General features: G+C 43.6%; 1 protein-coding gene across 4 annotated transcripts in view; it reads right to left on the bottom strand.

Annotated features, from left to right (window-relative positions):
- The window catches only part of nuggc.L (nuclear GTPase, germinal center associated L homeolog), an 80,211-nt gene that overhangs the window by 18,952 nt on the left and 46,512 nt on the right, over positions 1–14,747 (bottom strand). For all 4 annotated transcript variants that reach the window (XM_018268385.2, XM_018268384.2, XM_018268388.2 and 1 more), the window contains 5 exons: positions 11,257–11,390; positions 10,863–11,063; positions 10,285–10,436; positions 9,353–9,512; positions 1,228–1,336 (listed from right to left, as the gene is read on the bottom strand). In XM_018268385.2, coding sequence (XP_018123874.1) covers positions 1,228–1,336; positions 9,353–9,512; positions 10,285–10,436; positions 10,863–11,063; positions 11,257–11,390 — 756 coding nt within the window. The remainder of the gene's footprint in view (positions 1–1,227; positions 1,337–9,352; positions 9,513–10,284; positions 10,437–10,862; positions 11,064–11,256; positions 11,391–14,747) is intronic.

Raw genomic sequence — 14,747 nt, 5'->3', positions numbered from 1 at the left:
ACCCCTTTTAAATGATGGTCCTTCCTCAGCGTCAGAAAAATCAGGCAGAGACTTTGCTTTGCACTTTTGAGTTTGAGGCTGAGGATTGGAAGGTTGGAAAGTGGTTTTTATCCACTCTAAGAAATTCGCAAGCTGGTGATAGTTGTGGTGTGGACCCTGTTTCTCTAGCATTACCTTGTGTGGGAGTGCTATTGGTTGCTTGGAATAGGAGTTCCTCACTGTCCCGTGTCTCCGCACTAAGCCTGCAGTGTTGTGCCGGTTTGCTATACCTTAGCAGGTAATAAGCTGAATAGTGTTTATACTGCCTCCTATGCCCTCAGGTTACTCTATCTTATGGCAGCACAGCATGCCTGCCGTGGTATAGTGTCCATTCTGGGAGTATAGGTAGTACCGCATTCCTCTTCCCTTTGAGACTGCGTGTCATACAACTGTTGGACTGTAGGTAGCTTTGCATACCTGGCCCAACTCCGTAACCCTTTTTTAGAATAGCTGTCAGTCTGTCAGATGGACATGGTTAATGTCTGCCACTCCACTGCAATCTGCCAGCAAGGAGGGAGTGGAAAATAATGTTAGGAAACAGCACTGCACGCCTCCATCGGTGTCATCCAGTTATTGATGAATCTAAAAAATATAAGGAATAAAAACAGAAGAGAAGTTTCTGTCCTACACCTCGAAGGCAGGACAGAAGAACTGGGAAACAGAGGTGGAGCCTATATATCCTTAGGGAGAGGCCAAGAGAGCAATTCTTCTGCCCTGCCTCCAGAGGTGAACCTGGACATAACCCATACGTCTGCACTGACAGGAGGGCCGACTAGAGAAAAGTGCTTTATAGGGAATAGTAGTAAAATATAAAGATATTAGAACTCACCAAGGCACAAGTTTTAGGAAGTCATGTGACACAACGACATAACAGTTGATAAGGATATATTTTACAAGAATATATAAGGTTCTTGTGTATTATATAAATTGCCACACAAGTCTGAGTTCCTTTAATGAGTCTCCACCACCTGCAGGAAGCTTCTGCTTTATCAGCTCCAATGAGCAGGGTCCTCTGTAGCTCCTGTATCTGTCACTATTAGTCTGTTTGATACAGCCATACACATGGCCCCTTCATTATAAATACAAGCTGATTCAGGTACAGAGAGGCACAGATGATTATCTGGGACAAGGGGATGAAGTTATGGGGAATCAGAACCAATGTGATGCGGGTAAGGAAAGTATGGTTACCATTATACACTTCAATCATCCTTTTCTGGACCTCAGGGGTCAGTAAGCGTGAGATGTGGCGCTGTCTCCGACTTATGTATTCCTTCTGATCCACAAAGAAATTCAGGAGCTGGAAGGGGAAATAAAGAGCCATCAGTAAGTTTACTCACAGGAGGAGAACATTTCAGGGTTATAGATTCAGTGTATAGATAAAGTCGGTTTGTATTTGTATATATGTGCACCTGGGTTTCATTTGGAGGGGTCGAACTTGATGGACTTTTTTCAACCCAACCTAACTGTTACTATGAATATATAAGCAGGAGTAATGGAATGCTATACACTAGGAAATGGAGGAATATAATTATCTAAAAGTAGGATGAAGTGGAACAGAGATGTATAAACAGTACAAGGAGGCAGAGGCCTATATATGTATCATTAGAATGAAGTAGAATGTAAGGGTATACAGAAAAAGGAGGAAGATAATTTATGTATGTGGAATAAAGAAGTATAAACTGAAGAAGGATGAATATAAATATACATGGGAAGAAGATTTTGTACTCAGTGGAAAACTTTTCTCGTAGGCCTGAACTGTCAGTGCAAACATTAGGGGTTTTGTCATTCTTCACCTCTGGAGGCAGGTCAGAATAAAGCTGTTGACTCCTGGCCCGTTCTCATGTATATATGGGCTGGCTCCACCTTCTCCCCTCAGATCTTTTGGAAAACTCAGTCGGTGGAGACAGTATAAACAGAAATAAGACCAAGAGACAACAGGTAGAGTGATAGCGAGAAAGAGGTCCCTGTGCCCATACTACAATCAGCCTGGGTGGGACTTACTGCACTGACAGTTCGGGCCTTTCCGATGAGTACAAAATGTCCTTTTCTCTAGTGGCCCTCCTGTCAGTGCAGACATTAGAGGACATCTAAAAGCTGTCCCTCTATCACAGTGTGTATGACCCTAGGATACGTAATGCACTTGCTCACTGTGCTACTGCAGCCTGTAAAATTTTTTAGACCAAACGCGCCTGGTTGTGAGGCAAAAACAAAAACCTGGGTTTGGTAAAGCCCAAGTGGCTGCTTTACAGATTTGCTCGGCTGTTGCCATATTGTCAGGTACTCACCGATCTTCAGGCAGCGCGATGCGTTCCAGCGATGTCACGACGCACACGTTGTGGCGCAGGGGATTCGATGGGCGCAGCATATGGGCGCAGGCGACTTTATTTCTTTCAGCACAGAGGTGACTCCAGTGCTCAGACATCATTTTCCTAGCTATACTGAGTAAGTGATTCTCTGTTTATATCTGAACTTTGGTTTTTGACCCTGCTACTGATTACTTGACTACGCTCCTGTTTAACCCTTTGGAACTCCGCTTGATATTGATCTCCTGTTGCCAAACTCTGCTTGCCTATTTGACTATGCTTCTGTGTTTAACCTTTGGAACCCTGCTTAGATTTGACTACCTGTTGCCGAACTTTGCTTGTTTTCGTTTACGCTTCCCTGCCTTGACCACTGTTACTTGTTTGATCTCTTTGATTACCGCTGCCGACCAGTTTGCCTCACCCGACTGCGCCTCAGCTACTTCTTTGGGAACCTTCATCCTAAGAACAACTACTTCCAACTAAACGCCACCTGATCCACTAGTGTTACGGAGTGAAGCAGCTAATTGCGTCCCCTGCGCTAACCGTCATATCTGCTGATTATTCTTTAACATCTTCCTGCAGCTGACTCTAAGGTGACTGCTGTGCCAGTATCCTGCGACGTCCTCCTTGCCCTCAACTACTTCCACAGCTAACGCTACATCTTCCTGTATTTACAGCCTCAAGACCCGCTACTCCACTGGTCGGCGCATCCTGCTAGGAATCACAGGCTCCCATACTACGCCTTGACTAGTCTCCCTTTGTATCCAGTCGAGGGTGCACTGGTGGGGGAGCTGTAGGGGTTGTCTTCCTCAACATCCGTGGTCACTCCAGGTTCGGTAAGTCTGACACATATTCTGAAGTGCTCATGATGTGCTCTATGCTCTCGTAGAGTGGGCCGTTTGTTGATGGTTATGGGCTATGTTGATTGTTTCAACTAACCAGCAGGCAATTGTTCTTTTTGATACAGCTAGCCCTTTGTGTGTAACAGCATAAGAAACAAATAAGCTGTCGGACCGTCGGTACAACAAGGATCTTTTTAAATAGATTCTCAGGGCTCTCACCACGTCTAATGTGTATAGTAGTTTCTCTCGTTCATGTGTCGGTTGCAGACAAAAGGATGGTAGTATAATGGCCTGTTTAATGCAAAATTCGGAGAACTACTTTGGGCAAGAAGCCTAGTAGTCCTAAGTACCACGTTGTGCGAATGAAGTGAGGTCCATGGTTCTTTGCAGGAAAGTGCAGCAAGCTCCGACACTCTCTTAGCGGATGTGATGGCTACCAAGAAGGTAAATTTAAGTGACAGCCATTTAACATCACTTAATCCCAGGGGCTCAAATGGGGATTTCTGTAGAGCGTCTAGAACTACTGGCAGTTCCCAGGTTTGTAGAGGCTGTTTAAGTGGTGGGCGTGTCCTAGCTACGCCCTTAAAAAATTGTTGTATTTCCATTTTGTCTGCCCAACGAGTATGGGTTACAGCAGTCAGAGCTGACACCGGTGTCTTGAGTGTATGGAGGGCTAAGCCTTTACGGTATCCTTCTGCAAGGAATTTATGTATATGGGGAATTATCCTCCCAGGAGAGACCCTGTTGCTGGCACCATGTTAGGAACCTTCTCCATACTTTATGATACACTTTCGATGTGGATTCGATGTGGATTTTGCGTGCTTGTAACAGAATGTCTATGGCATGCCGCGAGTCCACCACCCGATGGAAGCCACGCTGTCAAACGGAGGAGTGGCATGACTAGTTTGCTGTGTGTGCCTCCCTGCTTGTTAACATATGCCACTGCTGTGGCGTTGTCAATGTACCCTGACAGATTGAGATTGTAGGATTGTCGACCAACCTTCCAGTGCCAGGGCAACTGCTCAGTTCTAGGACGATAGGTAATTTTTCCTCTCCTGGTGCCCATCTGCCCTGTAACGTGTGATTGCAATAGACTGCTCCCCAGCCTCTGAGACTGGCATCTGTGGTTACCACCTCCCAGTGGGTGGAGGCCCAGCTGCTGCCCTTGTTGAGGTTTTCTGGAACCATCCACCAGACTAGGCTTTGTCTGTTGCATGTGATATGTTAATGAGTTGTTGTAAGTCCTTGTTCCACTGGCTGAGAAAATTGTTCTGGAGTGGTCCGATTGTTAAATCTGGAGAATGGTATCACTTTTAGAGCCGATACCATCAGTCCCAGTAGCCAGAGGCTTGTGGCCTATGGCAGCTCTGCATGTCAACCTATGGCCCTGTCTGCTGTAGTTGCACCTAATGAACAGCTGCTCTGCATGTCCTAAAGGTGTTAGTGAATTTAGGTGATCCAAAAAGTAGAAGAGAAAAAAAAATGATTGAGATATTGATGTGCTGTCCTTTACCTCCGAGGCAGGACAAAAAACTGAGTGGAGAAGGTGGAGCCAGCCCATACATACACGAGGAGGGGCCAGGAGTCAACAGCTTTATTCTGTCCTGCCTCCAGAGGTGAAGGACAAAAACCCATAACGTCTGCACTGATAGGAGGGCTGCTATTAGAGAATTGTGGATTGGAGGAGTATAAAGTATACTGGAAGGAGCTTGAATATATGTATACGTAGGATAAGACACCTGTATGAGTAGTAGAATGAACGAGTGTTTGTTGGAACGAAGAGTACATACACAGGACTAAATGTAATGCAGGGCTACATACATTGCTAGGGTTGGGTTGCAATTATTACTGTTGCCTCACTGCAGCCTGAAGTCCTTTCCTACCAAATGCTGCAGGGGCTGAATTAAACACATGTAGTCTATAAAACATTGCAAATGTAGATAATGATGCCCAAGTGGCTGCCTTACAGATCTGTTCTGGAGTGGCTAAATTATCTAACTCCCAGAATGTACTTTGTGCTCTGGTGGAATGTGCTCAGACCTTGATTGGTCTAGTTTTTTAACTAAGGTCATATGCACAGTTTATTGTCTCTACTAGCCATCTGGCTATTGTAAGTTTTGAAGCAGGTGACCACTTTTTTGGATGCCATAAGTTACTAAAAATGCATCTGTCTTCCTATAAGTTTTGGATCTGTCTAGATAGTAACGTATTGCTCTGATTACATCCAGCTTGTGTAGTGCCTTCTCTTTGGCATTAGATGACTTAGGACATAAGGAAGAAAGGTTTATTTCCTCATTTATGTGGAATACTGATACCGCTTGGGGTTTGAATGATGGTATAGTTGTGAAAACTGCCCTATGTTGGTGCAGTATAAGCCATGGTTCTTTGTGTGATAAAGCTGCCATGTCCCATACTCTTTTTGCTGATGTAATGGCAAAAAAGTCGTCTTCCAGGTAAAGAACTTTAGAGCACAGGAGGCTAAAGGCTCAAAGGGGGGTCCTTGTAGAACATTCAGGACCATGGTAAGATCCCAGGGAGGTGTTGGATCCCTGTACAGTGGCCTGACCTTGCCCACTCCCCGCATTAATTGTATGAGATCTGGTTCTCTTGCCCACTGTTGTTGTAGTAGTAAGGAAAAGGCTGAAATTTGTCCTTTCAGGGTGGCTAGGGAAAGACCTAAATGGAAACCTTGTGTGAGGAATTCAACAATCGCTTGAACTGTCACTTGCTGCCACGGAACATGCGTGGACTCGCACCAATCTATGAATGCCCTCCATGTTCTCAGGTAGACTTTTGTTGTGGACTGCTTTCTGGCCTTCCATAATATGTTGGTGGCTTCTTTTGAGAACCCTTTGGAGCACCACAGTTCAGCTTCAATAGCCAGGCCGTCAAATTCAACCTTGGCAAGTTGTCGTGCTTGATTGGTCCTTGAGTTAGCAAGGCGTCTGTACTAACTACTGTCCACTGGGGTAAGGCCCGTGTCTTGCCCTGGGTTAGGGTGTGAGGTAATGTCCACCAACTCAGTGAACTTTGACCTGCATGTTCACTGGAATTTTCTGTGTCAAGTTAGAGTGGTTCTTGTTCCAATGGCTTAGAAAGTGCTTTTGGAATTCTCTAATGTGAAATCTGCTGAATGGTAGTGCCTCTAGTGCTGCTACCATGTAACCCAACAATTGTAGACTCTGCTCCACTGAGATTTTGGTCTGAAGACAGACTTGCTGAACTGCGTGAGTCTGAATTTTTCTGACGGTAGTGAGATGGTCTGAACGGATGAGTCAAACAACATTCCCAAGAATTGAATTCGCTGTGTGGGTATGAGTTGACTCTTCCTGTAGTTCACAATCCACCCGAATTATTTGAGTGTCATGACAAAAGTTTGGGGGTCCTTGTGATTTCGGTCATATGACGGTTATCTGATGAGCAGGTCGTCTAGATATGGAGTGATTGGGATCTCTAGACGCCTGAGATGTGCAATGAGGGGGCTGAATATGTTTGTGAAAACTCTGGGCGCTGTGGAAAGGTCGAATGGAAGTGCCCTGAATTGATAATGTTCCTCTAGAACGTGAACCTTAGAAACTGCTGGGATTCCTTCCTGATGGGTTTGTACAAGTATGCCTCTTGAAGGTCCACTCGTCATATAGCATTGGTGTGTCATTGACATCACCACTGATCGAATTGCTTCCATGCGGAACTTCTGTTTGGACACCAATGTGTTCTGGGATTTTAAGTTTAGCACTAGTCTAAAAGTGCCTTCATTCTTTAATAAAAAAAGATTTGAGTAAAAACCTTTGTAGCCTTCTTTGTGTGGTACTGTTGACAATCGTTAATAGAGCTTGTCTTTTGGTCAGGTTTTTTTATGTGGTTGAGCGTTTGAAGGTGCGAGGGGGGTAGGCTGTCCAAAGGAATTCTGTATCCTTTTGTTATGATCGATAGTACCCAATTGTCTTGTATGTGGTTTTGTCACACTGGAAAAAACTGTTGAAGACAACCTCCTACTCTCCCTTCGCTTAGCCTTAAGTCAGGCTGAGTTGGGTTTCGGCGGCCTGGCTTCCTGTTTTTCTTTGTTGATTGAACCAGGTTGGTCTGCCCTTTTTGGTCTCTCCACTTGATTGTGAAGGATGAAATGTGGTATTTCGAAAGGAACGAAATGAGCGTCACTAGGAATTCCAAGGTCTATTGTATGTTCTATTGGATTGCTCTGATCTGGGTTTTATGCCCGATGGTAAAAATGTGCTCTTAACCCCTGTAAATTCCGTGATAATCTGATTCAAGTCAGGTCTGAAACGAGTGTCTACTGTAAATCTGAGATAAATTAACTTGGTCTGTGCTGCTGTGTCTCTCGACCAATGACGTAGCCATAGTGCTGTTCTTGCCACAATAGTGTGAACACTGGTTTTGGCTGCTAACCTTACTGTGTCCATGGCTGTATCTGACAAAAAAGCTAATGCTGAGACGCTGTAGTTCCTCCTGTAATTCCTCTGGTGAAGTGGGTTTTTTTAGTAACTCCAGGCACCAGAATCTAGCCATGCGTGCTAAACCTGCAGATGCCACTGCCGGTCTCAGAACTGATGTGGCATGTGTGTACCCCCTTCTCAGAGAAACTTCCATCTTTTTGTACATCAGCTCTCTGAAAGCTGCCTTCTCTGTTGGTAGTGTTGTGTTTTTGGACAGCCAAGCTACCACTGAGACTACTTTAGGGGCCTTGTACCACATTTTTTATTGTTCCTCTGGAACGGGCAAGTGCTAAGGAAATGTTGACTTTGGGGCAGCAGGTGATCTGGTTTTGACCATTCGTTCTCGATTAGCTGAGATACTGATTTAAATATAGGGAAAGCTATTGATTTTCTGGGTTGCACTCCCAACACCCTATCAGCCTTTGACGTGGTTTGACGTGATTTCTATTGTAGCTAGAATTTCACAAAGTTATCGTTTGGCCGTCTCTGGCCCCGTAATTGAGCGGTATTGTTCTGTGTCCGAGTCATTAGAGGAGCTCTCACTGGCAGAGATTTCTCCTGGTTCTATATCACTATCCTGATCACTCGCCTCGACTGAATCATAGGAATTTGTATCTAAAACTGTTTGTGCCTTCCGCTTATTATGAGCAGGAGGTTAATTGATGGAAGACTGAATGGTAGACTTGATCCAGTCGAAAAATTGAGGAGGTTTAGCAGACGTGGAAGGGTCCTGAGTATCGATGTGTGAGGGGCTGCCCTCTGCTTGTTGCAATGGGATTGGATGTGGTGATAATGTTGGTGCTGAATCAGTTGGTTCTGCACAATCTAGCCATACTCCTTGTTCCCCTTTGCACAATGTATGTTTGCAAATCCTGCATTTCGAAAGTTACTTGTGGGATTTTTTATCTGCCTTTCTTGTCTTGGGTGTAGCTGTGTTGGTCATATTCCTCCTAAGCTCCTCCAGACCAATGTCTGTATCCATGGTGTAATATCTGAAATTAGAATTATTTGCCTTAGTGACCAGTACTGAAATCAAGATAGCGCCTGTATGAGCATCACTTGTAAGGCGTGTACGCCACATTTGTCTTCTGAAACCCGGAAGTGTGCTCAGGACACTGCACATTCGGAAATCGCGCTTGTGATAAATTTAGTCCTTTTGATCAGGCGCAACAGCAGCACTCATCTCTGAGAGAGACTGGCTGTGCCAATAGGTAACAAATTCCCCTATGCAGCCCCACCAGAACTGTGGAGTGGTATAATGCTGGGGGACTGTGCACAGAAGAGCTGTGTAACTTGAGCTAGGATGCCTCCTGCTCTCGGTTAGCTTCTTTCCTCAGTAACATAAAATAATAAATCCTGAAAGAAAAGGAAAAAAAAAATATTACTGTCCTAACCTCCAAGCAGGACAGAAGAAAAAAACTGAGGGGGAATCAGGAGGAGCAAGAGCTTATATGAAGAGGGTGGAGTCGAGATTCTGTTTTTTCTTCTGTCCAGCTTCTGGAAGTGGATACTTAACCCCACAGTGTCTGCACTGACAGGAAGGGCCGGTCTAGAGAAATATATATTTATTTATAAGGAAGACAATTTGGAAAAAGCAAAGCCTACATCAGGAGAGGAAATAGGAAGATGAGTACAAGGAGAAGGATGTGGAATGATGGAGAATATATAAACTAGGATGAGGATGACATTTTGTTCCAACGAGAGATCCCGATACCTCTGCCTGGGTGGATTTCAACTGCTGTTTCTCAATGAAGGCAATCATTTCATAACTTGTTCCAAGGCTGAATAGCTCAGATCTCATATTCTTGAAAAATCTTACAAGCAGCTTGGGGACGGATTGGTTAAATTGACTTAAGCTCTCGACAAGCTCCCCACTGTCAAACAAAAATATTTTGGAGTGAGTATTAGAATATGCGAGTGCAATGAGAAAAGATCTAGTACAAAGTACATACAGCATACATACATAAAGTACAGGCTAACGCTAATCTACTATATGTGGCTGGCATGTTACATTCCTGTGGGGCAAGAGACTCGTCAATTACATCCAAAAACCCAGGGTGAGCCCTTCCTGCTATAGGAGGCACGTACAACAACGTCATTAGGGTTAGGGCCATTATCAATGGAAAGTTGGGAACAGATCCGTCTGCACACTCCTAAATGTCCTACATGTCAGGATATGGAACTATATAAATGTATAACTATTTATTGTCATTGATATACCAGTACTTAAATCTTTCTTTCAAGCAGAGGCTTCACACCGTGTACTCTCACATCAATTCAGTCATCTAACGCTTGCCTAAACAAAGCCCTAGCCGGTCTGTTGTATTCAGTGACATGTTAGGTTATTCAAATTCATGAACTGCATTAATATTGCTAGCAGAAATATTACAGGTATTTTCAAGTATAAGTGCTTTATAGAAACAATGCTGAAAGAAACAGAGTAAGTTTAGGGATGTTTGTTGGTGTTCCTGGTCTTGCTCGGCTTGTTCAGCTCACTCACTCACTCACTCACTCAGGTGCCCAGGGTTGTAACCAATGGAGAGAGGCCAGCAGAAGTAGTTAAACAGAGATTTATAGAAGCTTAGAGACCTATATTAGGAGTCAGAGCTACATTTACACAGTCCTGAGCTGTGACAGACATTTTACCTGAAAACTTCAGACCAAGATTTGGTGATTGCACTGGTTATTGGTTGTGACAACTGCTCATTAAAGTCAATGACTCCGCATGCTGGTGAGCTATAGAAGCCTTGCCGTACACAGGTAGCTTTGTATGTTGGGTAGGTATACCCTCCGGATTGCTGCAGGGAACAAACAGCAAAGCATCACGGCTGAGAAAACTCTGCTCCACATTCATATTGGAACAGCTCATGCTCTTGAAATCAGCAAGGTAAATGCAATAAAAGTTCACAAACGTCAGTCCAGGAAAGAGACTGTTGTTCAATTCATGTTATAGGAATAAATGATATTGGTGACAAGTTGAAGAGATCTGAGCAGGATAGGAATCATTGGGAAGAGAGTGTGAGCTAAACAGACACAGTCAGCAAGCAATGTAGGTAGAAATATACAGGCAGCTTTCCTGGGAATATGGAACAGACATTCCCAGGTGCAAGATGATGGTCTAAACTGAGACAACTGAGCAAACAGAATGGGCAATGAAAAAGAATGTTTTTGGGCCACGGTACAGGGCACAGCATATGAAGAAAGAGAAGGCACACAGAACTTACCCGGAAACCCCATCTCTTAACAATGTTCTCACAGGATTTCTCTGCACAACTCACACCCACGGCTAGACTTTGCCTAATCTTCTCCTGAATAAAGAAAGTCATCTGCCTGTTACATACAGACACTGCTTCCCTGAGCTGCCCCTGGAGATCATCCAGACACTTCTCCACAACGAGCTTGATCTTCTCTTGGTCACTCTCATCCTGTGGCACAAACAAAACAGTGAATGAGATGGGACGGCACCCCATGATAACTGAATCCTCGTGCAAGAGGAGCTGCACCCACAGCAGCACTCCTTTATACAATGCACAAAGCCTCGGCTCCATAAGAAGGAAGTGCAGGAAGTCTGCATAGAACTGGGGTATCTCTGGGGCACAGACAAAGCAGCAGCATTACCTGGGCCTTGCGATTCAGCAGGTAGGTAATAACCTGGCTGATAATGCACGCTGTATTCCGGATAACCCTCTCGGCAGCCAACATGGAACATCTAAGTGCAGTCTCAATGGCGTAGTCCCTGAGATCTGGGATTTCTAATGACAGGAGAACAAAATTCATTTATACAATTAATCCTCACACAATGAGCAGTATGAGCCAGCTCTAGACTGGGATCCAAAATAGTCCTTGACATTCCCAGTACATAGAGGCCCTATAAATAGTGAGTGTCTATGTCATCTTACATCCCCCCAATAAATAGTGACTGTCTATATCATCTTACATCCCCCCAATAAATAGTGAGTGTCTATATCATCTTACATCCCCCAATAAATAGTGACTGTCTATATCATCTTACATCCCCCCAATAAATAGTGACTGTCTATATCATCTTACATCCCCCCAATAAATAGTGACTGTCTATATCATCTTACATCCCCCCAATAAATAGTGACTGTCTATATCATCTTACATCCCCCCAATAAATAGTGACTGTCTATATCATCTTACATCCCTCCAATAAATAGTGACTGTCTATATCATCTTACATCCCCCCAATAGTGACTGTCTATATCATCTTACATCCCCCCAATAAATAGTGACTGTCTATATTATCTTACATCCCTCCAATAAATAGTGACTGTCTATATCATCTTACATCCCCCCAATAAATAGTGACTGTCTATATCATCTTACATCCCCCAATAAATAGTGACTGTCTATATCATCTTACATCCCCCCAATAAATAGTGACTGTCTATATCATCTTACATCCCTCCAATAAATAGTGAGTGTCTATATCATCTTACATCCCCCCAATAAATAGTGACTGTCTATATCATCTTACATCCCTCCAATAAATAGTGACTGTCTATATCATCTTACATCCCCCCAATAAATAGTAACTGTCTATATCGTCTTACATCCCCCAATAGTGACTGTCTATATCATCTTACATCCCCCCAATAAATAGTGTCTATATCATCTTACACCCCCCCCAATAAATAGTGATTGTCTGTCATCTTACACCCCCCCAATAAATAGTGAGTGTCTATATCATCTTACATCCCCCCAATAAATAGTGAGTGTCTATATCATCTTACATCCCCCCAATAAATAGTGTCTATATCATCTTACACCCCCCCAATAAATAGTGATTGTCTATGTCATCTTACACCCCCCCAATAAATAGTGAGTGTCTATATCATCTTACATCCCCCCAATAAATAGTGAGTGTCTGTGTCATCTTACATCCCCCCAATAAATAGTGACTGTCTATATCATCTTACATCCCCCAATAAATAGTGACTGTCTATATCATCTTACATCCCCCCCAATAAATAGTGACTGTCTATATCATCTTACATCCCCCCCAATAAATAGTGACTATCTATATCATCTTACATCCACCAATAAATAGTGACTGTCTATATCATCTTACATCCCCCCCAATAAATAGTGAGTGTCTATTTCATCTTACATCCCCCCAATAAATAGTGACTGTCTATATCATCTTACATCCCCCCAATAAATAGTGAGTGTCTATATCATCTTACATCCCCCCAATAAATAGTGAGTGTCTATATCATCTTACATCCCCCCAATAAATAGTGACTGTCTATATCATCTTACATCCCCCCAATAAATAGTGACTGTCTATATCATCTTACATCCCCCCAATAAATAGTGACTGTCTATATCATCTTACATCCCCCAATAAATAGTGACTGTCTATATCATCTTACATCCCTCCAATAAATCGTGACTGTCTATATCATCTTACATCCCCCCAATAAATAGTGAGTGTCTATGTCATCGTACAGCAGCCCCTCTGCCTGAACCCACACATTTCAGGTCTGGGCCTGCACAAGTACACTAGGTATTAGTGGCAGTGCTAATGTGAGTGCTTACATTAGGCACAAAACAGGGAGTAAGCAATACAGGTTGTGCATGCATTGTAGTGAGCATTAAAGGGAATCTGTCACTTTAAGAAATAATTTCAAATCCTATTCTATGTTGTTGGTCAAGCAAAATAAACTTCACTTACACTGTAAAATTATTAACATTAGTCTTGGAATTGCTAATCACAGCAAGCAGGCAGCAGCCATTATTAATGTTAAAATCTTATGTGCCACAATTGGGGGGCTGATACCCCAGTCCATGTTGTGGCTAAACAATTAGAATGGAGTGAAGGGAGGTTGAATGTGGGGAGTGACATGCCTAAGGCACAGAGGAGGGGCAGGTAATATATGACATATAAAGAATTTATAACATTTATGGATGAGGATTTTTTACTTATGGGAAAATCCTTTTCTAGACGGCCCAAACTGCCAGTGCAGACGCTATGGGGTTAGGTATCCACCTCTGGAGGCAGGACAGAAGAAGTTTTGGCTCCACCCTCCTCATAGAAGTACATGCTCCTCCTGTTCCCCTCAGTTGTGTCTATCAGCTCAGTTTAGAGGAGAATGAGAAGATACATACACCTACAATATTTCATATTGTCTATCATACATAACTATAACTGAACTTGTCAATTTAAACTTAGAAGGGTGGGGCTTATTGCGCTAACAGTTCGGGCTGTCTAGAAAAGGCTTTTTATGGTAAGTAAAAAATCCTCATTTCTCTAGACCGGCCCTTCCTGTCAGTGCAGACGCTATGGGGACTACTTAAAGCTGGCCCTTACTTGGGTGGGTATATAATCAGTTACTGTTGCCCTACTGCAGCCTGTACCTGAACCTTCCTACCAAATGCTGCAGGGGCAGAATGAAAGATATGTAGTCTGTAAGTGGATAGTGATATTACATACTGGTTCAGGGGTAGCTGAATTATGTAGAGCCCGGGATGTACTCGGTGCTCTGGTAGAGTGTGCCCTGACCTGGAATGGTCTGGGTTTCCTGCCAAGGTCATACGCATAATTTATTGTCTCCACACGCCACCTGGCTATTGTTAGTTTTGATGCAGGTGACCCCTTAATTATGCCGTGGGTGATTAAAAAGGCATCAGCTTTCCTATAAGATTTGGATCTGTCTAGATAATATCTAATAGCCCTGACAACATCCAGTTTGTGTAGGGCCTTCTCCTTGGTCATTAGAAGGTTTCGGACACAGGGAATGGTTGGTTAATCTCCTCATTTATGTGAAATGGAGGAGACCACTTTTTGTGTAAATGATGGAATTGTTCTGAATACAGTCCTATCCTGGTGTAGAATGAGGCAGGGCTCCTTATATGATAAGGCGGCTATGTCTGACACCTGCTTTGCAGATGTAATTGCTAAGAGGAAGGTCATCTTCCAAGTAAGGAACTTGAGTGGACAAGACCCTAGGGGTTCAAACGGTGGTCCCTGTTGTGCAGTAAGTACCATCGTAAGGTCCCAAAGGGGGTTTGGGGTCCCTATATGGTGGTCTGACTCCACTCCCTGTAAGAACTGCATTAGATCTGTTTCCATAGCCCATTGG

This window comes from Xenopus laevis, chromosome 6L (assembly GCF_017654675.1).
Source record: "Xenopus laevis strain J_2021 chromosome 6L, Xenopus_laevis_v10.1, whole genome shotgun sequence".
NCBI classification, from domain to species: Eukaryota; Metazoa; Chordata; class Amphibia; order Anura; family Pipidae; genus Xenopus; species Xenopus laevis.
Note: the sequence above shows the minus strand (reverse complement) of the source record. Positions and strands in the feature narration are given on the sequence as shown.